The sequence below is a fragment of the Narcine bancroftii genome, chromosome 4 (genome assembly GCF_036971445.1).
Source record: "Narcine bancroftii isolate sNarBan1 chromosome 4, sNarBan1.hap1, whole genome shotgun sequence".
Classification (NCBI taxonomy): domain Eukaryota; kingdom Metazoa; phylum Chordata; class Chondrichthyes; order Torpediniformes; family Narcinidae; genus Narcine; species Narcine bancroftii.
The window spans coordinates 300238748-300266207 of record NC_091472.1 but is presented as its reverse complement, the minus strand read 5'-3'; the positions used below and the strand labels follow the sequence as shown (position 1 = coordinate 300266207).

Sequence of the window (27460 nt, the reverse complement as noted above, 5' to 3'; positions counted from 1 at the left end):
TAGATTAAGTGCAGAGAGACCTAGGGGTACTTGTACATCAGTCTCTGAAGGCGAGAATGCAGGTACAGCAGGCGGTTAAAAAGGCAAATGGTATGTTGGCCTTCATATCAAGAGGGTTTGAGTATAGAAATAAGGATACCTTACTGCAGCTGTACAGGGCCTTGGTGAGACCCCACCTGGAGTATTGTGTGCAGTTTGGTCGTGTTATCTGAGGAAGGATGTTCTTGCAATGAAGGGAGTGCAAAGGCGATTCACCAGGCTGATACCTGGAATGGCAGGAATGACTTATGAGGAAAGATTGCGCAATTTGGGATTGTACTCGCTGGAGTTTAGAAGATTGAGAGGGGATCTCATAGAGACACATAAAATTCTGGCAGGACTGGACAGAATGGATGCGGAAGGGATGTTTCCAATGGTGGGGGAGTCCAGAACCCGGGGCCATGGTTCGAGGATAATAGGCAAACCATTTAGGACCGAGTTGAGGAGGAATTTCTTTACCCAGAGGGTGATGAATCTGTGGAATTCATTGCCACAGAGGGCAGTAGAGGCAGGTTCATTGAATATATTTAAGAGGGAATTAGATATATTTCTTCAGTATAAGCGAATTAGGGATTACGGAGAGAAGGCGGGGACGGGGTACTGAACTTTAAGATCAGCCATAATCTCACTGAATGGTGGAGCAGGCTCGAAGGGCCGAATGACCTACTCCTGCTCCTATCTTCTATGTTTCTATGGTATGCTGGCCTTGATTAGACAGGGGATTGAGTTCAAAAATTGAGAGGTGATGTTGCAGCTCTATAAAACTCTGGTTCTACCACTCTTGGAATATTGTGTTCAGTTCTGGTTGCCTCATTACAGGAAGGATTTAGAGAGGGGTCAGAGGAGATTTACCAGGGTGTTGCCTGGATTGGAGAATGTGTCTTATGAGGCAAGGTTAACAGAGCTAAGGCTTTTTACTTTGGAGCGAAGAAGGATAAGAGGTGATTTAATACCTGTCTATAAAATTATGAGACATAGATAGGATTAACAGTCAGCATCTTTTTTCCCAGAGCAACAGTAGCAAATACCAGAAGACATCTGTACAAAGTGATAAGAGGAATATTCAGGGAAGACCTCTGTTATGTATTTGTGATTTAGTAATACATAAGTACCCAGAGACACGAAGCTTCTTTCAAGGTTTAATACAAGTTAAAGATGGTTCCCCCAGTACACAGTATATGAGTGACAATGTCCAATGCACTCAGGCATATATACTTAATACTTAACATTCTTTTTCTCCTCCCCCCGCCATGAAATAAATGTTTTGTGAAAATAACATATGCACAACACTTAAACTAAATTACGATAACTACGTGGTGCCCCTAGACAAATGCTGAGGATTGCAATTACAGAATAATGTAAGAATGAGAGGATAGACTGGTCAGTCTCTGCACATAGTCCTTCAGTCGTTCTGGAGGACATTTCTCCCTTTCCTGGATCATCTTAGAGAGGTGGAAGCTGTTAGGGTACTTTCTGACTTTTCCAGACTCTTTGCCTTCTGGGGTTACTCTTCCGTTGGTGGTAAAGACTGTGAACTTAGTCTTTGGTAGACCCCAATGGGACTTTTCATAGGACTGCACTGTAGGGTAGGACGTAGTGAAGGACTGCTCTGTGGAACCACAGGGCTGCTCAGTTGAGCAGTCAAAAGAGAAGGAGATTCGCTTTCTGAAGAGATTTCTGGAATGTTGATGGTTGGTTGTGGAATCTCATCAGGGTCATGGCAGTGGGAGTGGCAATTGGGTCCCATCGGTCTCAATTGGTTGATGTGCTGTTTCCATATTTTAGTTCCCAACAGTAGGAAGTAAGAACAAGGACTCAATTTTTTAAAGATAACTCCTTTCACCCAAGGCCCCCTATTATCCTAGTAGTATCATATCAGTACTGATTCTCCCACTTCTAGAGAACTGATAGGTTTACTGGGAGATATTGATTGTTCCATTTGAAGACCAATGTTTTGGTGTACTGTAGAAAGATGTGATCTTGGGTTATGTCCAAAAATCAATTCAGCTGGTGTTCTCTTGGTGGTAGAGTGAGGAATGTTTCTATAGCTCCACAGAAAATCTGCAATTTTGAGGCTCCATGATAAGTTTAAGTATTTCTTAGTCTTCATTGCTTTTTTGAAGGTTTGTACAAAACATTCTGCTTCCCGGTTTGTGCTTGGGTGGTAGGGTGCTGACAAGACTAGTCATATTGTTATTGCGTAGGAATTCTTTAAAAGTCTCCGATACAAACTGCAGACCATTATCAGAAACTAGTTCAAGAGGCAATCCATATATGCAAATATATTTCATAGTGTTTCAATTGTATGGTCCACTGTTGTTTTTCTCATGTGTGACACAATTGGCCATTTTAAGTGGGCATCTACAACAATAAGGAAGTTTTCTCTCATAAAAGGACCAGTGAAATTAATGTGAATCCTATTCCATGGTCGTGATGGCCATTTCCATGGGTTAGTCTTGGCTTGAGGAGGTTTGGGTTGTATTTCTTGATAAATGCTACATCTCCTTACCGTCTGCTCAATATCAGTGTCTACTGAGGGCCACCAGACATGCATACATGCCAATGCCTTCATCTGAACCATTCTGGGTGGTTGTAGTGTTCTGATAATATGGCTGTTTGCTACTTTGTAGGGATGGTGTTCTGGTTCCCCACAATAAACAACCTTCCTCAATTGATATTTCAAGTCACCTTGTAAGGTTTCAGTTCTTCTAATTTCATTTTGGTTCAGGCCACCCATTTGATGTGAAAGTAAAAAAAAAGGACTTTGATAATATAACTTCGTATGTCTTTGCTGAACTTGGTAAATGAACCTGTAGCCTCTGCTGTCCATTTAATTATTTCATCTTCTTGCTCTGTTTCTGGTTGTTTTGGGTTGTGGGTTTATGCTTCAAATTGTAATCATATGCAGCGAGCAGCATGGCCCACCTTTGAATCCTTGTTGCAGCTAGTACTGGTTTTCCCTTTTTAGGGCCTAGAATCAAACTCACTGGTTTGTTGTCTGTTACTAATGTAAACTTTCTATCATATATGTATTGGTGGAAGAGTTTGACACCAAATGTTATGACGAGCCCTTCTTTTTCCAGCTGGGCATAATTGTGTTCATAAGTTATCAAAGACCAGGAGGCATACGCTATTGGTTGTTCCCCTTTTACCATTAACTGTGATAGCACCATTGTTAATCCCACTGATGAAGCATCCACCGCAAGGGTCACTTCTTTTCCTGGATTATAGTGGATGAGAACATTGTCGTTGATGTTAATACTACTTTCAAGCAGTCCACTGCATTGAGGAGAAGGTCACGTGATGAAGTAGAGGCTGGTTAGGGAAAACCAGCCCTCCATAGAGATAGTTGGAAAAAAGGTAGAAAAACAAGGCAGCTAAGTATAAAAAAAGTCACAAGATAAAAAGTAGAAGAACTTGAAGATGGCTCTGAAGAAGGAAAAATCTACAATGTCAAGTAAAGTAGAGATAAAGAAATCACCGAAGGAAAAAGAGGAAGTCCTTATCGGTGTCCGGGAGCAGGGAGCTCTCTCCCCAAGAGGATGGCCCGATTGGTGAAGCCGGTGAGCGGGCAGCTCCGTACTATTTTAAAAAAAAACCATGCAAAAGACAGATGTAAAAATGCAAAGAATGGAGAAGACTATGGCAAACAAGAGAAAACAAATGTAAATGGAGGTGAATGAATTAAGAGGAAAATTGGAAGATAGAGATAAGGAGATTAAAAAGACACAAGATTTATTGGCCCAAAATATTGACATGTTAGAGAATTTCAGCAGACATAATAATATAAAAATAGTGGACGTGAAAGAAGGTGGAGAAAGGGGCAGATGTAAAAGGAATTATAAAAAGATGGATCCCACAGATTTTTTTTTGGGAGTGGAAGAGCTCCAAGAAGATATGGAAGTTGAAAGAACCCACAGAGCACTGGCACCAAAGCCGCAGCCACAACAGAAACCGCGATTCATATTAATAAAACTACTACAATATACAACAAGAGAAAATATTGGAACAGTCAATGAAAAGAGTGAAAGAAAATAAGGAACTATTTTAGTACAATGGGAAATTTTTTTTTATCCAGATATTAGCTTTGAACTTTTAAAGAAGCAAAAGTTTAATTTAGCAAAAACTTAACTATGGACAAAAGGTTATAAATTTATGTTGTGGCATCCAGCAGTGTTGAACGTGTTCATTCCTGGTGGGCAAAATAGACTGTTTTCAGATCAAGAAGAAGCTTGTCACTTTGCAGACTGATTACTAAATAAGCAACAAGAAGAGGAGTAAAGGAAATATAAAAAGGACTGTTAAGATATTTAAAAAAAAAGGCTTTGTTATATTTTTAAGAACAATATATAGTGATTTCTCTGGGGGAGGGCTGGAAAAGGGGGAAGATCTGCCCACTGCAAAATCTGTTGACGTTTGCGGTAAATATCGAACCCATGTAGAAAAGGGAGTTGTGGTTGTCTTGATAAGTGGCAAGGACAACTCAGTACAGGGGGAAGAAAGGTGAAAACTGATGGGTAAGATGAGTACATTGAAGTATATAACTATTAATATTAATGGAATCCACTATCAAATTAAGAGAAAAAAGTTACTGACACTACTTAAAAAGGAGAAAATAGATAGGATTTATACAATAAACACACTTAACTGAGTTAGAACACCGCAAGCTGAAGAGAGACTGGGTAGGCCATGTAGTGGCATCATCGTACAATTCAAAAGCCAGGGGAGTTCCTATATTAGTTAATAAGAATCTGCCAATTAAAATAAAGAAAGTAATAACAGACCTAGCGGGTAGATATATAATGATGATGTGCCAGATTTATTCAGAATTTTGGAACGCTGAACATTTATTCAGGACTTTTTTTTAAAGATAGCAGACACACAGGGACACATTTTACTAGGTGGAGACTTTAATTTTAACCTTGACCCATTGATAGATAAAACTGGGAAGACAACTATAAATAATAAAGCAGCTAAATTTACTTTAAATTCAATGCATGATATGAAGGTAATTGCTATATGGAGAAAACAACACCCAAAAGAAAGATTATTCAAACAGACACAAAACCTATTCTAGGATTGACATGTTCTTGTTGTCGGTTCAGATTCCGGGGAGAGTTCGAAAGACCGAATATAAGGCAAGACTTATCTGACCACTCACCCTTGTTATTGACAATTGATTTAGAGGATATTCCACCAAAAACATATAGATGGAGGCAAAAACCCAATATTGTTAAAAAGGTGAGACTTTCGGGAATACACAGGGCAACAAATCAAAATATATTTTGTCAGTAACAGACAAATTTATATTATGGGATGCAATGAAGGCCTTTATTAGGAGACAAATAATTAGTTACATGGCCAAGATTAAAAGAGAATGTAATCGTGAAATAGAACAGTTTGAAAAAGAGATAGTAATTATAGAAAAAGATTTAATAAGGGAAGATATAGACAAAAAGAGAGAATTGGCAGATAAAAAATTAAAATATAAGACGTTACATACCAAATGGAGGAAAACATTATGAAAACAAAGTAAAGATGTATGGATTAGGAGAAAAAAAACACAAAATATTGGCTTGGCAACTAAAAACAGAACAAGCAACAAGAACTATCTTAACAACAAGGAAGGACGATAAACAGATTTCATACAACCCATTAGAAATTAATGGAAATTTTAAAAATTCTATAAGCAACTGTATCAAACTGAAAATCCAAGGAAGAATGACAAAATAGATGAATTTTTATCAAACGTTGAATTTATCCCAATTACAATTGGAAGATCAAAATAAATGAATAAAACCCCTGACAATTGCAGAAATGCAGGATACATTAATGACATTACCAAATGATAAAACGGCATGGATTCTTTACAGTTTTATAACATATTTAATAATCTATTAATTCTGCCCCTCTTGGAGGTAATGAAACAGGTGGAAGAGACCCAGAATTTGCCTGACTTGTGTAAAACTGCAATAATTACAGTATTTCCAAAAATGGGAAAAAGATCCGCTGTCTGTCACTTGTGTCATATAGACCAATATCTTCACTAAATACAGGTAATAAATTAATTGCAAAATTACTAGTGAATAGATTGACAGACTGTATACCGAATTAGTGAATCTAGATCAGAGGATTTGTTAAAAATAGAAGAGCGGCAGATAATGTCTGTAAATTTATTTATTTAATCCATACAACGCAAATAAATAAAACACCAACTGTGGCAGTAACTCTGGATGCAGAGAAAGCTTTCGATAGGCTGGAATGGAATTATCTATTTAAAGTACTACAGAAATTCAAATTACTGGAAAAAGTGGTAACAAATGGATATGTTTCAGACCACTTTAAATTGAGTACATCAACTAGGAAGGGATGCCCATTATCGCCTTCCCTGTTTCCTTTGGCTATAGAACCATTGGCAGAGCATTACCTCGTCTATGCTTAGTAAATTTTGTTTGGCATTGCAGTCAGCCAAACTCATCACTAATTGATCTCATAACATCTGGGTTAGGAATTGATCAAAATCACAATGTTTTGCTAGTTTACATAACGCAGCTCACAGTTTCACCTGTTCTTTGTTTTCTCTCATAAAATCTCTGTCTTTTAACCTTAACTGGTAGTTTGGGACTTAGATTGTGTGTATGATTTTGTTCCCAGATTCTCAAGTGCCAGCAGGGACTTGAGTAGAACAGATTTCCTGCCATTTTGAAACTTCTGTCCTTTGTTCTCTGTGGCTGGAGCTGTGGGGTCCATTGGACTGAAAATCTGGTGTTTCCCTTTTAAATCTTCCCTCCACTGTCTGGAGTGGACCCATTTCAATCCTTGTTGCCATTGTTATGTTTTTGTGAATTAGTAATACATAAGTACACAGAGACATGAAGCTTCTTTCATGGTTTAATACAAGTTAAAGATGGTTCCCCCCAATACACAGTATATATGACTGGCAACGTCATCACAATTAGCATGATGATGTCATCGCACACTGGCATATATACGTAACAATGTCAGGAGTAAGTTTTTCTACAAAGAGAGTAATGGGTGCCTGGAATCCATTGCAGGGGCGGTGGTGGAGGCTAGTACAACAGGGACATTTAAAAGTCTCTTGGACAGGCAATTGGATTTGAGAAAAATAATGATTTATGGGTGTGAGGAATGGAATGTTTAGATTGTTGAGTCCATTTATATGGTTGGCACAACCTGGTGGGCTGAAAGGCCTGTACTGTGATGTAATGTTCTATTAGCTGGCAGATCACATGCTTCAGCACACAAAGCATTCATCAGAATTGAGAAGCAAACAGTAGTCTCAGGATAAAAAGTCTAATGGATTTGGAGTGTAATTTAGTAAGATAAAAATAAATTAGCTTTTAAAATCAATGTTTGCTGGACATCTGGAAGAATCTTGTTACAGATTTAAGTTTACCATTGATACATTTTCTGACGGCAACAGTCTTTCCCTTAGGCAGACTGACAAGCCTATTTTTATGGGAGTTTACTCATCTGCTCTAAATTTACTTGTGTACAAGCTGTGGGTGTTGTGTGGTAGATGGAGGGAATACATGGGCATACACAGTTGTGAAAGATTTAGACCTTGGTGAAGATTTATTAGCGCCTTCCACTAACTGACTGATGGACTAAGAAGTTCTACACATCTGCCAAATAACCAGGATAAAAGAATCAACATCAAATGCTGAAATAATACTGTTAATGCATTATGATTGAAAGTGGAATTAAGAATGTGTTGAACTAATTCCATCAAAATAAAATTGCAGCTAATCTATTGATCTATTTTGAAATTTATAGATTCCTTGGGAAGAGATCATTTGTTTAAAAAAAATATCCATTGAGTGAAGATCTTTGGGTCAAAATTGTTGGTTCTACAAAGTTTTCCAGAAATTTACACAATAAATAAACAAGTTTACATATCCATATGACTTGATCATAATACTTCAATAGCTTAACAGTTCCATATTTTGTTTTAAACTCAGGACTGGTACTTTTCTTCTGAGGATTTACTATATTTTTCTGCTTTCCCTGTTTACTTCTTTTACGCATCTTTTTATGAACTTTTCTGCACATTTGTGTTTATTGCCTTGCAATAAATACTTGGCAAATAAAAATATTTTTTACAACACTATGAGCAAATTATTTGGGGTGGACTGGAGTTTATGATTTACACCAAGCAGTATGTTGTTCAGAAAGTAAAATCAATGAGCTCCTTAAGTAGCCGAGAACAGAGGAAATAAATGTGAACAAATTTCTCCAGAAAATTATTACATATAAATTATGTAAATATAATTAATATCAGTCACACATCCCAGTTGTCACCAAGTTTTAAAAATTCAGAAAATGCTGGTAACACTTGGCATGTCAGTCAGCAAATGTGGAATGAGAAATAGCTAACATTTGTGTTTATGATCCTTGGTAAGAATTGGGAAAGAGAGAAAATAAGTTAGTTTTCAGTGGCAGAGAGGATATGGGTGGGATGGTTCAACAAAGGTGATATTGCTGAAGGAGAGAAACCAAATGTGTTAATAGCAGTTAAAATCACATTATGCTTCTGTGTCTGTCTTGTATGCTGCTAATGGCAAGCCCTGGGAAGTGTCCAGCAAGTTAAACTATACCAAAAGCAGCCCAAATGCTAAGTTGGACAGCATGGTTGGCGTAGCTGTTCGCACAATGCCTTTACAGCGCCAGTGATCTGGACTAGGGTTTGAATCCTGTGCTGTCTGTAAGGAGATGGTACATTCTCCCTGTGTCTGCATGGGTTTTCCCCAGGGGCTCCAATTTTTTCCCACCATTCAAAATGTTCCGGGGGTACAGTGCTGAAATGGCTTATTAAAATGTATGTCTATATTAAAATTTGGAAATTGTAATGATACAAACAAGAAAGAGTGAGTTATCCTATTTTGGGAAATTTGAAAATTGATATCAAAATCAGAAGCTGCAACATGACTGGATGGAAGATGAAGTGATCTTCCTCAAGCTTGTGCAACAAACAATCTGTCCAGTTGAAGAATTCTACTCCACCACATCAAAAATTCTTTTCCTCCTGAAGATGTTACTCAATCTGCTGAATTCCTCTAGCAGATTGTTGCTTCAGATTCCAGCATCTGTGTGTTTCTCATGCTTGTATTGGGTTTTGTAAATGTGCACAAGTTCACAAACAGATCAGAGCAGGATTGGGATGGGGAATTAATAAAGCAGGCATCAGATACAGAGTCACTCATGTAACAATATTAATATTTGGGGAGAATTTATAAGATTTAGAGTAGGTCACATACATACACACATTTTAAAACAGAACTTATTTGAAAGACTGAAGAATTCACATTGCAAGATATCTGGAGAATGTAAGCACCTTTCACAAGTAGGTGTTAATTGAACTGATGTCATAAAATGCTTGACCATTGTCTTGCTGGAGTCATGCTGTCTATCGGTACCCTTTCTGCAAAGTTGTCACAGAAAGGTCAATTCTGGGTTGTTTACCGAAGATAACAACTTGAGAAGAAGAAAGAACTCCTGTTGTTTGCTGGAGAAGGTGGGGTTTTTGCAAGACGAGAGTCAAATGCTCTCTTTGGAGTTTCAGTTGGAAGAGTTGAGTTAACAGCTCAGTCAGTCAGTCAGTGTGTGGGACACTGACAAGTAACTGAAAAGTGCAATCCAGGAAAAACTGTTTGAAACTGATGAAAGCAAGTTCCAGAGCAGTAGATGGCTGGAAGTGCTATATGTCTGATGTTTCTCTTGAAATAGAGGAAGGAATGGAACTCTGTGGTAGCTTGAAGAAAGAGGTTACCATCTGGAAGACCTTGATGGGGCAAGTTTAATCAGCGAGAGCTTATTACCTCAGTTGGGAAAATCCTGGAGCAACAAATATCTCTCTCTGCAAACAAGAACCTTCCTGAGTGATAAACATTTATCTTTCAAGCACCAAGCCCGGTAAACTTTATACATGATAAATTTTGTGCACAGTATAGTGATTGCCTGGAACCAGAGAACTTGGAAGAAGGAGAAGTGAGATCGAACTGTGAACCAAAGATCTTTTCATGAATTTACACATACATTGCAAACACGTGCGCTTAGAATTAGAAGGGGGTTAATTTGGGTTAGTTAAGTATAGAGTTAAGTTAAAGTTTGATTCTATTTTCATGTTTGAAGATGATTAAAAATAACTTTTGTTTTAAAAAACACTTATCTTGTGAATGTCTATTGCTGCTGGGTTTTGGGGTCCTTTGGGCTCGTAACAGCTCCTTGTTGCCTATACTTGCTATACACCTCCCTCTTCTTAATCAGATTGCCAATATCCCTTGAAAACCATGGTTCCCTATGTGCTGTTAACTTTGCCTTTAATCATTCATTTAAGATCTTGAATGGACAGAGAGTAGCTAGAAACTATTTATCGAGAGAATATGAAGTAGAATATGGATGAAGAAAAAACAAGAATAACGAGAATTTTTTATACAGCAGGTGGTTTGGTTAAAAATAGAATTGTGATAGAGGCAGATTCAATCTTAAAAACGAGCTTGGAGCGTGAAAGTTAAGAATTTTCTGGGAGAGAGCGTTGAAGTGGACCTAACTGGATTGTATTTGTGTCGAGCTGACATGGATTCCTTTTTTTGGTCCAAGGTTTAAGACAATTTTATTTACTTAACAGTTTTGTTGTCTCCAAAAGACTGTCATTCCCTTGTCTACTTCCCAGGTAGTGTTTTTTAAAAATATTTTTTTATTTTTCACACTGTGAACCATATCAACCAAAATATATACAAACGTTTCTTATTAAATAGACAGAGTGGCATTTTCTCCTTTTTTTCCCCCCTCCAAGACCAATAAATATCCAACATATACAATACAATAAAACTATAAAACAATGCCTTCACACAATGAAAAATAAACAAGAAAAATGTGTCATCTGTTTTTACACACTGAATCAAATCGTTTTGTCTTCTTATCATTTTAGGGGGTGGAGGTCCGAGGCAAGCTCTCCCTGTTATGTTCCATGTATGATTCCCAAATTTGTTTAATAATGTGACTTTATTTTTTAAATTATATGTAATTTTTTCTAATGGAATACATTTATTAATTTCCATGTACCATTGCTGTATTCTCAGGTTCTCTTCCATTTTTCAAGTTAACATTATACACTTTTTTGCCACTGCTAAGGCTATCATAATGAATCTTTTTTGTGCTTTATCCAATTTGAGGCCTAATTCATTACTTCTTATGTTATTTAAAAGAAAGATCTCTGGATTTTTTGGTATGTTATTTTTTATGATTTTATTTAATATCTGATTTAGATCTTCCCAAAACACATTCACTTTCGTACATGCCCAAATTGCATGTACTGTTGTTCGTATTTCCTTCTTACAGCGAAAACATATATCTGTTAATGTTGGATCCCGTTCTTTTAATTTTTGAGGAGTGATATATAACCTGGGTTACCAATTATACTGTATCATGCGTAACATTGTGTTTATTGTATTCTTCATAGTTCCAGAACATAACTTTTCCCATGCTTCATTTTTTATCTTTATGTTTAAATACTTTTCCCACTTTTGTTTAGGTTTATAGCTTATTTCATCATTTTCCTTTTCTTGCAGCTTAATGTACATGTTCGTTATAAATCTTTTAATTATCATTGTGTCTGTAATCACATATTCAAAGCTGCTTCCTTCTGGTAATCTCAATCTGTTTCCCAATTTATCCTTTAAATAAGCTTTCAGTTGGTGATATGCAAACATTGTACCATGAGTTATTCCATATTTGTACTTCAACTGTTCAAATGTTAATAAATTATTTCCAAAAAAACAATTTTCTATTCTTTTGATTCCTTTTATCTCCCTCTTTCTCTAAAGGAAAGGTTATCTATTATAAAAGGGATTAATGGGTTTTGTGTCAATAACAATTTTGGTGTTTGGTAATTCATTTTTTTCCTTTCTAAGTGGATCTTCTTCCATATATTAAGTAAATGATGCAGTACTGGTGAGCTTTTATATTGCACCAGTTTTTCATCCCACTTATAAAGTATATGTTCCGGTACCTTCTCCCCTATTTTATCTAGTTCTATGTTAGTCCAGTCTGGTTTTTCCCTTGTCTGGTAAAAATCTGATAAATACCTTAATTGTGCAGCTCTATAATAATTTTTAAAGTTTGGTAACTGCAAACCACCTTGGTGATACCTCTCTGTTAATTTATCTAACGCTACCCTCGGTTTACCCCCTTTCCACAAGAATTTCCTTATTATTCTCTTTAGTTCATTAAAGAATTTCTCTGTTAAGGGAATTGGTAACAATTGAAATAAGTATTGTATCCTTGGGAACACATTTATTTTAATGCAATTTACCCTCCCTATCAACATTAGCGTTAATTCTTTCCAATGTTCTAAGTCTTCCAGCAATTTCTTTATTAGTGGCTAATAATTTAGTTTGTACAAGTGGCTTAAGTTATTATCTAACCTGATCCCTAGGTATCGGATTGCTTGTGCTTGCCATTTAAATGGTGATTCTTTTTTAAATTCTGTATAATCCACGTTACTCATTGGCATCACTTCACTTTTATTTGCATTGATCTTATACCCCGATATTTCTCCATATTCCTTCAATTTCTTATGTAATTTCTTTTATTGATATTTCTGGTTCTGTTAGGTATACTATGATGTCAACTGCAATCAGCTGATTTTATACTCCTTCTCCTTTATTTTTATCCCTTTTATTTTCTGTTCTTATCAGTTCTCCCAATAGTTCTATTGCTAAGGCGAACAGATAATGGACATCCCTGTCTAGTTGACCTACTTAATTTAAATTGGCTCAATACATATCCATTTACTGTTACCTTCGCCAACGGTCCATTATACAATGCTTTAATCCAATTAATATATTTTTCTGGTATACTTTAAATAAATAGTTCCACTCTACTCTGTCAAAGGCTTTTTCTGCATCTAAAGCAAAAGCCACTGTTGGTTTCTTATTTCCTTGAAATGCATGAATTAGATTAACAAGTTTACAGACATTATCCGCTGTTCGTCTTTTAATAAATGTTTTTTTACTATTTTAGGTACACAATCGGCCATTCTGTTTGCTAATAATTTCGCTATCATCGTATAATCTGAGTTAAGTAGCGATATTGGTCTATAATGATGCTGGTGTTAATGGATCCTTCCCCGTCTTTGGTATTACTGTAATTATCGCTGTCTTACATGAATCTGGCAAGTTTTGTGTTCCTTCTATCTGGTTCCAGGAGAGGAGGAATTAATAACTCTTTAAATGTATTGTAGAATTCTATTGGAAATCCATCCTCTCCTGGCGTTTTATTGTTCGGCAGCTTTTTTTAAAAAAATGTCTCCTGTACTTCCTCCATTTCAAATGGTTTTATCAGTTTGTTGTTCCTCTTCTTGGAATTTCGGCAGTTCAACTTTAGCTAGAATCCATCTCCCACGGCCTAGGAAAAGCAGCGAGCAGTCGGAAGGACCCATCGTACCATAGCCACGCTCTCTTTTCCCTCCTCTCATCGAGAAGGCTTAAGAGTGTGACAAAACACCAACCGATTTAAAGATACCTTCCTCCTTGCAGCCAGGCTCCTGAATGAACCTCATCACATGCTTCGATGTCACCTTGACTCTGCAAATTGTGCCAGCTGACCTGGTCACACCTTTCTGCGTGTCAACTTCCCCCTCACTTCTCGGTGATTTTAACCCCTCGTTGCTCAGCTGTGGTCTTCCATTTGAAGTTTAGCACAGCAGAAAGCTTCCAGGCGTCATTGCTGCGTGGCCTCGACCACCGGGCAAGGCCATTTGAATCCTTCCCCTCGGGAGACGGCCAGAGCGATGGCGAGGCTGGCTCTCCCCCGGAACCGGGCGGACCGACGGAGATATCGCGAGAGCTGCCGCGACGCTGGTCAAAGAACCAACTAAGTCACTGGGATCAGAGGCGGGGTGGCAGTCATGGCGGTGCCGTCGCTGCGTCGGGACAAGCCGGGGGTCGCTGCCTCTCTGAAGGCCGAGTTCTCTCGCTCGGATGGCAGAGGCAGCCAGTTGCTCAGTGAGCTCCTCGACAACGTTTTGAACCCCAAGAGGCCAGTGGCCGAGGCGGAAGGGCTCGAGTGGTGCAAGTGCCTGATGGCCGGTGGCGAGCGCTTCGAGGACTTCTGTCAGACCGTGCGCGCCTACGACCACGCCACCCTGTGCGGCTTGGTGTGGACGGCCAACTTCGTGGCCTACCGGTGCCGGACGTGCGGGATCTCGCCGTGCATGTCCCTGTGCGCCGAGTGTTTCAACGCGGGAGAGCACACGGGCCACGATTTCAATATGTTTCGGAGTCAAGCGGGCGGGGCCTGTGATTGCGGGGATAGCAGCGTGATGCGGGACAGCGGGTGAGTGAGTGAGTGAGTGACCGGCCGGCCGAGCGCAACCACGACGCTCCAAGTCACGTTCGCTTCAGCTCGCGCGGCCCGGGCTGGACGCCTTGACCCTCTGACCGTGGCAGCACTCGCAAACTGGCGGAAGACCGTGTCTCGAACGGGTCCCGGGAAGGGTTTTTAAAAAAAATCGATTTTGATATTTGTTTGCACATGGTCTGAAATGTTAATCTCCTGTTTACGCTGAGCCTATCGTTTGTGCATCCAGGTAAAAGCCACAACATTAAACCCCAGTCACATTATCGTGGAATAACTAATACCCCTCTCGATTTTCTAATTTTTCACGAAGGTCTGGAAAAGATGCCTCAAATCAGAAAATGTCATAGCAGTAGTTATTTGTAGGTTGCCTTATCCGTTGTGCTTCCCGCATAAATGTCAATGCATTGACTCTTTACATAATTGTGGCGTTATATGCATCATAGCCTCAACATTTAGGCCACATGTTGAATACTCAAAAGTTTTGGATACTGTCCTGCCATCCTTTTGTTCATGCCATTTAAACTTGACCAAAATTATGACTTTGAGAAGCTACCACAGGATACCTTTATTGATACCCAGTAAAAAATGAGATAACATTCCTCCAAACCATATTGCTAGCTCCATTTCCCAAGATGACACAAAAACAACGTAGACAACACAAGACTATGCCATCCCTATACCAGACCAAACAAAAGAAAAAAAAACTACACGAGACTGAAACACACCTACAGAGTGAATTTAAAAAAAATCAGTGCAAGAAAAGATGAAAAACTAGACAACAGTCACAACAGAGACAAGTTACACTTTCGTAGACTTAGATTTAAAAAATTCTAGTAGCTTGAAGTGAAGAACTGCCATACAGTTCACGCCCATGTGAGCTTGCAAGCTTCGGCACAAAAGCGATAGAGAGACCCGCCGATCTCTTCGCCGACCCACCATCCGCTGCAGGGCCCCCCCCTCCCAAGTCAGCACAGCCTTCAGAACCTCTGGGCCAGGCACTCAATGCAGCCGCTCTGGGCTCCCCGATGCTTCCACCGCAGAAAACGCAGACCTCCAGATTCTCGCAGCCAGGCACATGACGCAGGCCGTTCTGGCACACTTCCACAAAACCCGCCAAAGTGTCACCTCAGCCACCGAGGCCTCATCCCCACAACAGGTCTCTGACCAGGCCTGCAGACCAGGCCACTCAGCTCCGCAGCTTTCTTCCAAAGGCCTGAACCTTACTTAGTAGTTCTCTCATTTCTGCAGCACTCTACCGTCCAGTGTTCATCAATTAAGAATTGTTGCATGGCACCTTACTTAACCGTCGTAGTAGCATCAGGTCTGGAAAAGCTTTTGCAGTCACTGCTGTGCCGTCATCATCCGGAAACAAGGCCAACTCCTAGATGAAGATGCATTGAAGGTGTCAAATGGTGCAATATGACACATTTAAGATTAGTACCAGAGGAATCATCACTAAGTTATGGCACCTTTTAAAATATCTTGCTTACTTATTAGGAGCATTATTAAATGTAATTTGACATGGCCATGTATTGGGATGGGTGCCAAAATTTAGACTGAAGGCGTACTTTTAAAGGAATAGCATGGGAAAGGGAGAGGAAAAGAGAGAGGGGTTAAGGGAGCGAGTTTAAGAACTTTACACCATAATTGAGGGAACAAACTAGCACGATTCCATGGCTGTGGTTGGGGAGTAGCCCATATGAGGAATTTTTAGGAAGGTTCAATCATTGGGTATATTGTAAACAATACTATATATTGGAAGGACTGAATGTTTAGGGTGGTTGATGGGCTGCTTTGTTCTGGATGTTGAGTTGTTTGAGTATTAGCCCCTTTCACATCGCTGTTCTATGTGGGTTAATTGGCTAATTTAGCGGGTCCATTCCTGGTAATCATGCGGTGTGAAATGTCCCAACCTGGCAGGACGAATTAAATTCAACTGGGCTCTTGACACTTGGTGGGGGCAAGTGTCAGAGCCTGGCTGAGTTAACTCACTAATTGCCTTCTGGCGGTGTGAAAGCACAACCTGTTCTTGCATTGTCACTGCTGGAGATGGGGCCCCCCTTAAAATGCTGGGTTGGCAATTAACCAGATAAATCATGGTGCAGTGTGGAAGGTCTTTGAGTGCAGCATGCCCAGTAAGTTTTCCTGCTAATAGTTTTGGGTTAATAATAGAGAAGGATAGGGCTGGTCTAAGGTTGAGATTCTTGATTGGAATAAGGCAAATTTTGAGGAGATGCAAAAGGATTTAGAAGATTGGGATAATTTAATTTCAGGGAAGGATGTAACAGATAAATGGAGGATATTCAAAGGGGAAATTTTGAGAGTACAGAGTTGGTATGCCCCTATGAGGATTAAAGGAAAGGATAGAAAATATAGGATGTCTTGGTTTTTGAAAGGATATTGGGAATTTGGTTCAGAGGAAGAGGGATGTGATGAGGTGCTTGAGGAATATAAGGAGTATTTTTTTAAAATCTTAAGAAATAAATTAGAAAGGCTAAAAGGAGATATGAGGCTGCTTTGGCAGGCAAGGTAAAAATAAATCCAAAGGGTTTCTACAGATACATTAAAAAAATAATGAAGAATAAAATTGGGCTCCTTGAGGATCAGAAGGGTAGGCTACGTGAGAAGTCAGAAGAGATGGGGGAAAATTTAAATGATTTTTTATTCTTCAGTATTCATTCAGGAAAGGAATATTGAGTTAGGTGAAGTAAGGAAATCTGGTAATGAGGTCATGGATAATGTACAGATTAATGAGGAGGTAGTATTGGCTATTTTAAAGAGAATAAAGGTGGATAAATCTCCAGGTCATGACAAGATATTTCCTAGGACCCTGAGGGAGGTTAGTGTACAAATAGTGGGGGCTTTGACTGAAATATTCAAGATGTCACTGGCCACAGGGGAGGTGCCAGAAAATTGGAGGGTAGCTCATACTGTTCCACTGTTTAAAAAAGGCTCCAAAAGTAAACCTGGTAATTATAGGCCCGTGAGTCTGATGTCGGTGATGGGTAAATTAATGGAGAGTATTTTTAGAGATGGTGTATACAATTACTTGGAAAGTCAGGGATTGAATTAGAGTAGTCAACATGGTTTTTTTATGTGGTAGATCATGTTTAACAAATCTTAGAGTTTTTCGAGGAGATTATTAAGAAGGTTGTGGATGTTGTCTATATGGACTTTATTCAGGCCTTTGACAAGGTTCTGCGTAAGAGGTTATTTAGGAAGGTTCAATCATTGGGTATTAATGTTAAAATAGTGAAATGGGTTCAACAGTGGTTGGATGGGAGATGCCAGAGAGTAGTGGTTGAAAATTGTCAAATTGGAGGCCGGTGACTAGTGGAGTGCCTCAGGATCAGTACTGGGTCCATTGTTGTTTGTCATATATGTTAATGATCCAGATGATAGGATGGTAAATTGGATTAGTAAGTATGCAGATGATACAAAGATTGGTGGTGTGGACAGTGAAGAAGGTTAGCAAAGCTTGCAGTGGGATATAGGACAGTTAGAAGAGTGGGGTGAAAGATGGCTAATGGAGTTTAATATTGATAAATGTGAGGTGCACATTTTGGTAGGATTAATCAGCAAAGATCAGACATATTAAATGGAAGACAATTGAGGAGTGCAATAGAACAAAGGGATTTAGGAATTCTGAAAGTTAGTCACATGTAGATAGAGTGATGAAGGAAGTATTTGATATGTTGGCCTTCATAAATCAGAGTATTGAATACAGGAGTTGGGATGTCATGTTGAAATTGTATAAGGCATTGATGAGGCCAAATTTGGAAAATTGTGTGCTGTTTTAGTTGCCAAATTATAGGAAGGATATAAACAGAATAGAGAAGGTGCAGAGGAGATTTACAAGAATGTTGCCTGGGTTTCAGGGTTTGAGTTACAGGGAAAGGTTGAGCAGGCTGGGACTTTATTCCCTAGAGTGTAGAAGATTGAGGAGTAATTTGATAGATGTATTTAAAATTATGAGGGGGACAGATAGAGTCAATGTGGACAGGCTTTTTCCATTGAGAGTTGGGGAAGATTCAAACAAGAGGACATGGATTGAGATTGAAGGGGGAAAAGTTTAGGGGAAACATGAGGGGGAATTTCTTCACTCAGAGGGTGGTGGGAGTGTGGAATGAGCTTTCGGCTGAAGTGGCAGATGCAGGTTTGATTTTAATATTTAAGGAAAAGTTGGATAGGTATATGAATGAGAGAGGTGTGGAGGTATATGGGCCAGGTGCGGGTCAATGGGAGTAGGTGTTCATCATTGACTAGAAGGGCTGAACTGTACTGTAATTGTTATATGGTTATATGAGGGTTGGCAGTGTGAAAGAGGCTTCAGGTGCTTTACTCATCCAAGGAAGTGGTGGGTATTCCATCATTCTCCTGACTGGAATCTTGTTAGATGATGGATAGACCTTGGCATTTGAGAAGGTGAGTCACTTCTGTCCTCTTGTAGCCTCTCTATTTATGTGGCAGGTGCAGTTCAGATTTTGGCCAAAGGTGATCTGCAAGTAGTTGGCTGTACAGGGACTTGAGAGTCATATCGGAATACAATGTGGAAAAAGGCTGACCAGCTCACTGAGTCCATACTGAACATCAACCACCCATTTACACTAATCCTCCTATTAAAAACAATACACAGCAGAGAAACAGTTTCTTCTGCCCAACTTGTCTATGCTGTTCAAGTTGCCTAATAGAGCCGGCCCCATTATGCTGCATTTGAGCCCTGTCCCTCTAAATTTTCCTTTCTATGTATGTCTTTTAAATTATGTATTTGTGCTTCCCACTACTACTTGTTCTACCCTCTGTGCAGGAAAAAAAAATTGATTCTCAGGTGCCTTTTTAAATATTTTCGCTCTGGCCATAAACATTTGCCCTCTACTTCTGGATTGGTTATCCTGTGCAAAAGAAATTGTGACCAATCCCCTTCTTGTGAGTAGTATTCATTGTAAATTTAAGACAGAGATTGATGTTTGGGCAAGGAGAATTGACATTTTTGGGAATCAGCAGGAAGCTGGATGAGGCCAATGGTGAGAAGGACAATAAATACAGATGCTGGAATCTTGAGGAAACGAGGAGCAGCTGGAGGGATTCAGTGAGTCAGGCAGGGTATAAATATTCAACTAGGCTTAATACAATAGTTTGACTTTCTGTTCAGTATTGGACTCTGCAGAACACCAAATCTTGAGAATTTCCCTTTTAAAAGCTTTAGTACCTTGTTACCAGAAATAATTCCTGACCTCTCTATGAGAGAAAGGTTTAAAAGCCCAGAATGGAAAGCCAATATCTATCATACTGGTTGCCCATGAAGAGCAAGGTGACTGCCTCAATGACTCAATGAAAATGGAACTTGCATGTACTGTGATGAAGGATTTGAGAGGTTAGTTATGGAGAGCAACCATCATCATGGGGACTTCAGGCTTTGTGCTTAGTCCCCAGCTCTATTTCCTCTTTACTCATGATTGCATAACCAAGTTTGGCTCGAACACAATTTATAAATTCGTGGAAGACACCACCATTGTTGACTGAATAACCAGTAATGGGTGAGTCAGAATATAGGATGGAGATCAAGAATCTGGTTCTGTTGGATCAGAATAACGATCTTGTTTGCTCTCAATGTCGGCAACACCAAGAAGTTTATTATGGACTTCAGGAATGGGAGGTTGAGAGACCACCACTGTTATCATTGATGAGATGGCAGTGGAGAGGGTTAACTCCAACCTTCAAGTTCCTGGGAATCCACGTTATCAGAGGACCTCTCCTGGATCCAGCTCATTTGAAGCAACATGAAGAATACCTCTACTTTCTAAAAAGTGTGAGGATATTTAGCATGTTCTTGAATACATTATTTAACTTTGGCAGGTGAAAGCATATTGATTGGTTGCATAATGGCTTGGTTTGGAAACTCGAGTGCCCAGGATCACTGAATGCTGAAGAAAATGGGAAACCTCCAAGTCCATAATGGGCACCAATCTCCTGGAAGTATCTGTGTGAGACATTGCCTCAAGAGGACTACTAACATCTTAAAAGGACCACCGTCACCCTGGTCACAATCTCTTCTTGCTACTCCCTTCAGACAGGAAATGGGGAAACCTGAAGTCCAACACGTCTATGATTAAGAACATTTTTTCCAACAGCTGTCAGACTCTTATTTCTTTGTATACTAATGTTCTCTTGAACATCCATGTACTACCCTAACTATAAACTACTCCAAGGAGACCAAAAGATCTGTTTGCCCGACTAAAATGTCACTTTTTCTTGTACTAACTGCGATTCAATAATTATTTATCTTTCTTATGATAGTTATCATCTCCTCTTTCTATCTTGCAATTGTGATAATTTGAAATGGTAAATTTAAATTTTTACAGCTGTTGCTGTATCTTGCATACTTGTGGCTGCAGCAAGTAAGAATTTTGATGCACCTGTATGTTGTACTTGTGTATGTGACAATAAATTCACATTGAACATATTAGAGAAGATCTACGTTCACAATTAAATGTGTCAATTAAAAGTTATTTGGTACATTTTTATAAACCAGAAATTGACAAAACACTTTTTCTTTGGGAAGATGGTCACTTTGTAGTTTCCTTATTTATTGCAATTGAAATGAAGTATTTCAAATTCTCTCTTTGCTCTCAATCATAAAAGACAGTATGACATCCAACCCATCTGACTAATGCTGTCTAATTATAGTAAAGCTCAGTTAATCCAATATCCAGTTAATAGGAAATGCCAATAATTTGTATCACTTAAACCTGGTTTTGAGGTTCTCTGTTTGCTTATTGGCATGCTGGTTCTCCCATGTTCTCTCGCTGGTCCCTGGTTCCCTGCCCCCTGTTTTAATCCCTGGGATGCCGATTCCTGCAATCTCTTTTCACGCCTGAGTGCTGGTTGCTGCTGTTACCTTGAAACAAAATGTTTACTGGAAAGTTTATGACTATAACTTATACATTAAAAAATGTATATATGTAACTTTTAATTGACATTTAAAAGAGAATGTAGATATTCTCTAATGTGTTCAAAAAGGGTTTTTAAGAAGAAACTGATACCATGAAAATATTTTGATAATTGGAGTTTGACTTCCATTTTCATGATCTTTCATTGATTTTCTTCTAATTATTATTTTCTTCTTACCCATCTGGTTATTACAGTAAAAAGACTGAAAATTGGTGGGAGCAGTTAAAAGAAAAATTTACTGAAGGAATTGGATTTGTTGTGGAGGTGCATATACTCGTGGTGAACCGGCCCCGCTTGTACCGCCGCACAGGCTGAGCAGCCGCGAGTAGATGACGCTATCGGGGGACCTCCGTGCCGTGTGGTTTGAATGGAGCGCGTGCCTCGGGCAAGTGTGATGACGTCACTGCCCACATGGGGGTGGAGCTCATGCTACCCTTCAAGGGGTGCACGCGAAGTTTAAAATAAACAGATGTTCAGACCCCTCAACGAGGTGGTTATGATTTCTTGTAGCTGCTGCTACATTGGTGATCCCCGACGAGGCCAGACAGTTTTCTAACCTTTCGCTATGGATTCCTCAGAGATCAACGCAGTCGTGGTGAAACTGCCCCCCTTTCTGGACACATCGCCCACGCACCTGGTTTGGGCAGACATAAGTGCAGTTTCGCCTCCGACACATCTCATCAGATGCCTTGATGTTTTACCATGTCGTGAGCGTGCTCGATGAAGAGATCGCGGCCAGGGTGGACGACCTCATCCACAACCCACCAGAGGTAGCCAAGTGCCAGATCAGTAGGCAGTTCCTGGGCCATACCATCTCGGCGACCGGATCCACCCCGGCACCGGACAAGGTTGCAGCCGTGTGCCATTTCCCAAAGCCCACCACCCTCAAGGACCTACAGGAGTTCGTCGGCATGGTGAACTTCTATCACTGGTTCATCCCAGGGGCTGCCCGCATTATGCGACCATTGTTCGCGCTGATCGCCACAAAAGACAAAGCCCTGGCATGGACGGAAGAGGCCGAGAGCGCTTTCACCACAATGAAAGACGCCCTGGTGAGCGCTACGCTACTAGCCCACCCACGGCCGGACGCTCACACCGCACTCTCAGTGGATGCGTCAGCTACGTCCGTTGGGGGTGTCCTGGAGCAATGGGTCAACGGCCAGTGGCGCTGGCTTGCCTGTTTTAGTAGGCACCTCCGCCCCCCTACCCCCCCCCCCCCCCACGGAACTAAAGTACAGCGCCTTGTGGCCCTGTACCTGGCCATCAGACATTTCCGATAATTCCTGGAGGGCAGGCCATTCACCGTGTTCACCGACCACAAACTGCTCACTCAGGCCCTCGCTATGGCAAAAGATCCCTAGTTGGCTCGCCAGCAGCGGTACCTATCCTATGTGTCGGTGTTCACCACCGACATCTGACACTGAGCCGGTAAGGACAATTTTGTGGCAGATGTGCTTTCACGGCCTGCCATCCACAGCCTCGCCCTCGGCCTAAACTTCCCAGCTAGGGCAGGCACAGAGGGAGGACGTGGAAACAAAAGCCCTCCGTACCACTCTCACAGGGCTCCAGCTTTGGGACCTCAAGTTGCCGGGCAGCCCCGACACGCTGCTCTGCGACGTTTCCACCGGCTCGCCGCATCCAGTAGTCCCATCGCAGGCCTTCCGCATGGTCCACGATTTGGCCCACCCCTCGATCAAGACCTCGGTTTGGATAGTGGCGGAGTGTTTCTTGTGGCATGGTCTCAAGAAGCAGGTAGCCCAGATCGAGAGGAACTGCACCCAGTGCTGGACCTACAAGGTCCACCGTCATGCAAAGGCCCCGGTACAGCAGTTCGACTCCACAGCCAAAAGGTTCCAACACATACACGTCGACATCATGGGCCCCCTGCCGGTGTCCAGGAAAGCCTGCTACTTGTTGACAGTGATCAATCGCGTGATGAAGTGGCCGGAAGCCATTCCACTGAAAGAGACTTCTGCCAAGACCTGTGCCAGAAACCTATTCGCCCACTGGATCACCAAGTTCAGGGTCCTGGCGCACATAACGAGCGACATCTGCCCTCTGGGCATAGTTGCTGAGCCTCTTGGCGGTCAAGCTCCACCATATCCACCGACACCTAAAGTTGGCCCTCGTGGCTCACCTCACCTTCCCGGTTGGACAGACGAGTTGCCCTGGGTTCTGCTTGGCATCAGAACGGCTCTGAAGGAGTACCTTCAGTTATCATCTGTGGAGTTGGTTTATGGCGAGCTGCTGTCGCTACCCGGGGAGTTCTGTGGCCCGGACACTGGCTCCACAGCTGAAAATCAGACTTTGTTAGCAGATTTGTGGGGTAAGCTTGCCTCGCTAGCCCCCCCGCCTCGGCCTCACCTTGGCAGCCAGCCGTCCCGTTTGTCCAAGGAGCTGGACCCAGCCGAGTACGTTTTTGTCCGGCACGGTCCGCACGCCGCGCCCCTGCAGCGCCCTTATAATGACCCCTACAAAGTCCTGCAGCGATCAGGCAAGATGTTCACCTCGGTGCACCTAGACCTCAGCCAGCCGGTAGAGACGGCCCTACCGAAATGTCGAAGCCGGCCGTCCAGACGGCAAGATGTGTAAGCCGGTTTTGGTGGGGGGGGGTTGTGTGGCGGCGCAAATACTCGTGGGGAAACGGCCCCGCTTGTACCGCTGCACCGGTGGGGCAGCTGCAAGTAGATGGCGCCATCGGGGGACCTCCATGCCGCATGGTTTGAACAGAACGTGTGTCTCGGGCGAGCATGATGACGTCACCGCCCAGACGGGCAGAGCTCATGCTACCCTTAAAGCGGCACGCGTGAAGTTTAAAATAAACAGTCGTTCAGACCCCCCAATGAGGTGGTTGCGAGTTTCATTTCTTGTAGCTGCCGCTACAGTGTACTTCTAAAAAGGGATGGATGGGATTGCCAGAAGTGGGTGAGGGAAGATGGTTCAAGAGTAGAAGTAAATCTGAATCAGAATTTGTATTGTCATGAACAAGTCATGAAATTTGACTTGATATCAGAACCTTTTTCATTAGATCAAGTAGACAAGGATGTCCATTGTCACCTTCATTATTTATTTTTGCAATAGAGCCTTTGGCAGAATTAATTAAACGTTTTAAAGTAAACAGGAAAGAGCATACAATTAGTTTATTTGCAGGTGATGTTATAATGTATTTGAACCAGAAAGGTCATTAAGTAAATTGCATTTAAAATTAAAAGAATATGGTGTAGTATCTGGTTATATAATAAATTGTGATAAAAGTGAAATAATGCCTATAGTAAAGGCGGATTACGAGCAGTGTAAAAAGGAAAGTAAATTTAAGTGGCAGAGAGATGCAATTAAATATTTAGGTATTTATTTAAATTGAATTATACACCATTGCTTAAGAAAGTAAAAGATGATTTACGGAAATGGAAGGAACTAACTATAACATTAATAGGAAGGGAATATGAAAATAAATATATTCCCTAGAGTACAGTATTTATTTCAAATGCTACCTATATTTATACCATCAAAATTTTTTCAAGAAAAATAAGTATGTAAGGGGAAATGGCAAAAGTTCCATTAGAAAAATTAATGTGGAAATTTGAATTAGGAGGACTACAATTAGCAAATTAAAAAAATTATTATAGAGCAGCACAATTGAGGTTTCTCTCTACTTTTTTTCAAGAGGGAGAGAAGCCAGCATGGATTTACACAGAAATGAATAAAATAGGAGAAGATAAGTCAGAGTTCTATATATAAATGGAATGATAAGCTTTTTATTGGAAATTGGAATATTCCTTTGTTAAAACATCCCTCTAAAATATAGAATAAAATACATCTAGAAATGGAAATAAGAAATTTTCAGATTCCAGGAATGATATTGAGTCATAATCAACTTATTCCTTTTTCAATAATTAATAAACCTTTTGATATTTGGTTTAACAAAGTAATTAAGACAGTAAAAGACTGTTTTCAAGGTTTGACTTTAATGACATTTGAGCAATTGAAAAGTAGGTATGGAATACAAAACAATATTCTCTTATTATCAGTTAAAGGCATATTCAAGAGAACATTTAGGACCAAATTTGATGCTACCTGCACAGTTATTTGGATCAATTAATCATTGATATGAATATTAAAAAGTTTATTTCAATTATGTATACAATTTTGAAAAAAAGGAATTAATAAATCAGGAGTTCAAAAGTCAAGACAAAGATGGGAGAAAGATTTAAAAATAAATATTCAAAAGGAAACTTGGTTAGAACTTGGTCAGAATAATATGACCGCAAGTTAATGTCCGGTACATATCGTGCACTATTATTTTAATTTGTTTATGTTGAAAGATGGTTATAATATGAATGTTTGCACTATGATTGCTGTCACAAAACACCAAATTTTATGGCTTGTTCATGACAATAAAAATTCTGATTCTGATCTCCCTCCTCCTCTTCTCCCACCCACCTCTGGCAATCCCATTCATCCCTTTTTAGAAGTACACATCCAATTCTTTGGGTAAATTTCTTTTGTATCTGCTGCCATCGACTTTCAAACAGTCTTTTTACTGTAACAACCAGATGGGGAAGAAGAAAATCAAAACATCTCGTTTCTTGTTCTTAAAAATCTTATCTCTCTTTGACCATAAATTACTGTCAACGCAGTTTCTATTTATTTGCACAATTTAAGATTTCTTAGAATGAAAGTATTCAAAAATTATGTCACTAAGAAAAACAATTCTAAATTTCTATTCTAATATAGTAGTGGATAATGTGGCCATTACTGAAACTTGGCTTGAGGAAGGGCAAGATGGCTGATGAAGGTACCGGGGGTTTAGAAGCTTAAAAAGTATAGAATAGGAGGTGGGGGGGAGGGGGCGGTGGTGGTGAAGAATGTAGGATTACTGGTCATGGATAGTATCACTACTAAAGAAAGGAGAACGCTGCTGAGGGAATGTCCATTGAGTCAGTGTGGATGGAAGTCAGAAATAGAAAAGGAGCTTGCACTGTGCTGGGAATACCCCCCAAATAGCCCTTGAGACACCGAGGAACAGATGAGCAGCAGACTTTGGAATGGTGTGGGAAATAAAGGGTTGTAGTTATGGGTGATTTCAACTTCCCTAATATTGACTGGCACCTACTGACCGCAAGAGGGATACATGGGGCTCTGTCAGAGTTCCTGACAGTATGTGGACTGGCTGTCGAGATGAGAGGTTGGACTGGATCTGGTTCTGGGGAATGAAACTGGTCAGGTGGCGGACCTCTCAGTGGAGGACCATTTTGGTGAGAGTGACCACAACTTCCTTAGCTACAACATAGCTATGGAAAAGGATAAAAATAATCAAATTGGGAAAGTGATTAATGGGGAAGGGCTAATTATGAACTAGCGAGAATAAATTGGAAACCGATGTTTAAGGGTGAAAGTGCAGAAGTAATATGGAGGAAGCTTAGGTACCACTTGTGCAGGGTTCAACATAGATTTGTCCTACTGGGACAAAGAAAAGTGGTAGGAAAAGGGATCTGTGGCTGATGAAACAGGTTAGGGAACTAATCAAGAGGAAGAAGGAAGGATCATTAGATATAGAAAACAGGAAGGGCTCTTGGGAAGTATATGGTAGCCAGGAAGGAGCTTAAGAAAGGAATGAGAGCTTGAAGGGGGTACGAGAAGACCTTTACATGTAGAATTAAGGAGAACCCCTATGTGTATGTGAAGAACAGAAGGATGATGAGAATGAAGGTAGGGCCGCTAAAGGATAAAGGAGGCAACATGTGCCTGGAGGCAGAGGAGGTTGGGGAGGTCTTAAATGAATACTTTGCATCAGAATTCACGAGAAAAGGACCTTGATCATGGTGAGGTTGAAATTGAACAGGTCTATGTGCTGGACAATGTGGAGATTAAGGAAGTATTGAATCTTCTTAAAAACATCATAATTGATAAATCCCCGGGGCTGGACGCAATATACCCTAGGCTGCTGTGAAAATGAGAGAAGAGATAGCTGGGGCAGTAGCTATGATCTTTGAAATCTCTTTGGCCACAGGGAGTGTAGGAGAATGGCAAATGTAGTCCCCTTAATTAAAAAAAAAGGTAATGGGGAGAATCCTGGGAATTATGTCAG

At 40.4% G+C, this 27460-nt stretch overlaps 2 protein-coding genes across 5 annotated transcripts in view; one reads left to right on the top strand and one right to left on the bottom strand.

Moving 5' to 3' along the window:
* mettl5 (methyltransferase 5, N6-adenosine) overlaps positions 1 to 13894 on the bottom strand; it is a 55526-nt gene extending 41632 nt beyond the window's left edge. Inside the window, exon 1 of the mRNA XM_069935683.1 lies at positions 13585 to 13894. Within this exon, the coding sequence (XP_069791784.1) occupies positions 13585 to 13621 (37 nt within the window). The 5' untranslated portion in view covers positions 13622 to 13894. The remainder of the gene's footprint in view (positions 1 to 13584) is intronic.
* ubr3 (ubiquitin protein ligase E3 component n-recognin 3) overlaps positions 13698 to 27460 on the top strand; it is a 293785-nt gene continuing 280022 nt past the window's right edge. For 2 of the 4 annotated variants that reach the window (XM_069935680.1, XM_069935679.1), the window contains exon 1: positions 13700 to 14397. In XM_069935680.1, the coding sequence (XP_069791781.1) occupies positions 13970 to 14397 (428 nt within the window). In that variant the 5' untranslated portion in view covers positions 13700 to 13969. Of the gene's footprint in view, positions 14398 to 27460 lie in introns of all 4 variants that reach the window. The other 2 variants (XM_069935677.1, XM_069935678.1) reach the window with 2 other exon arrangements.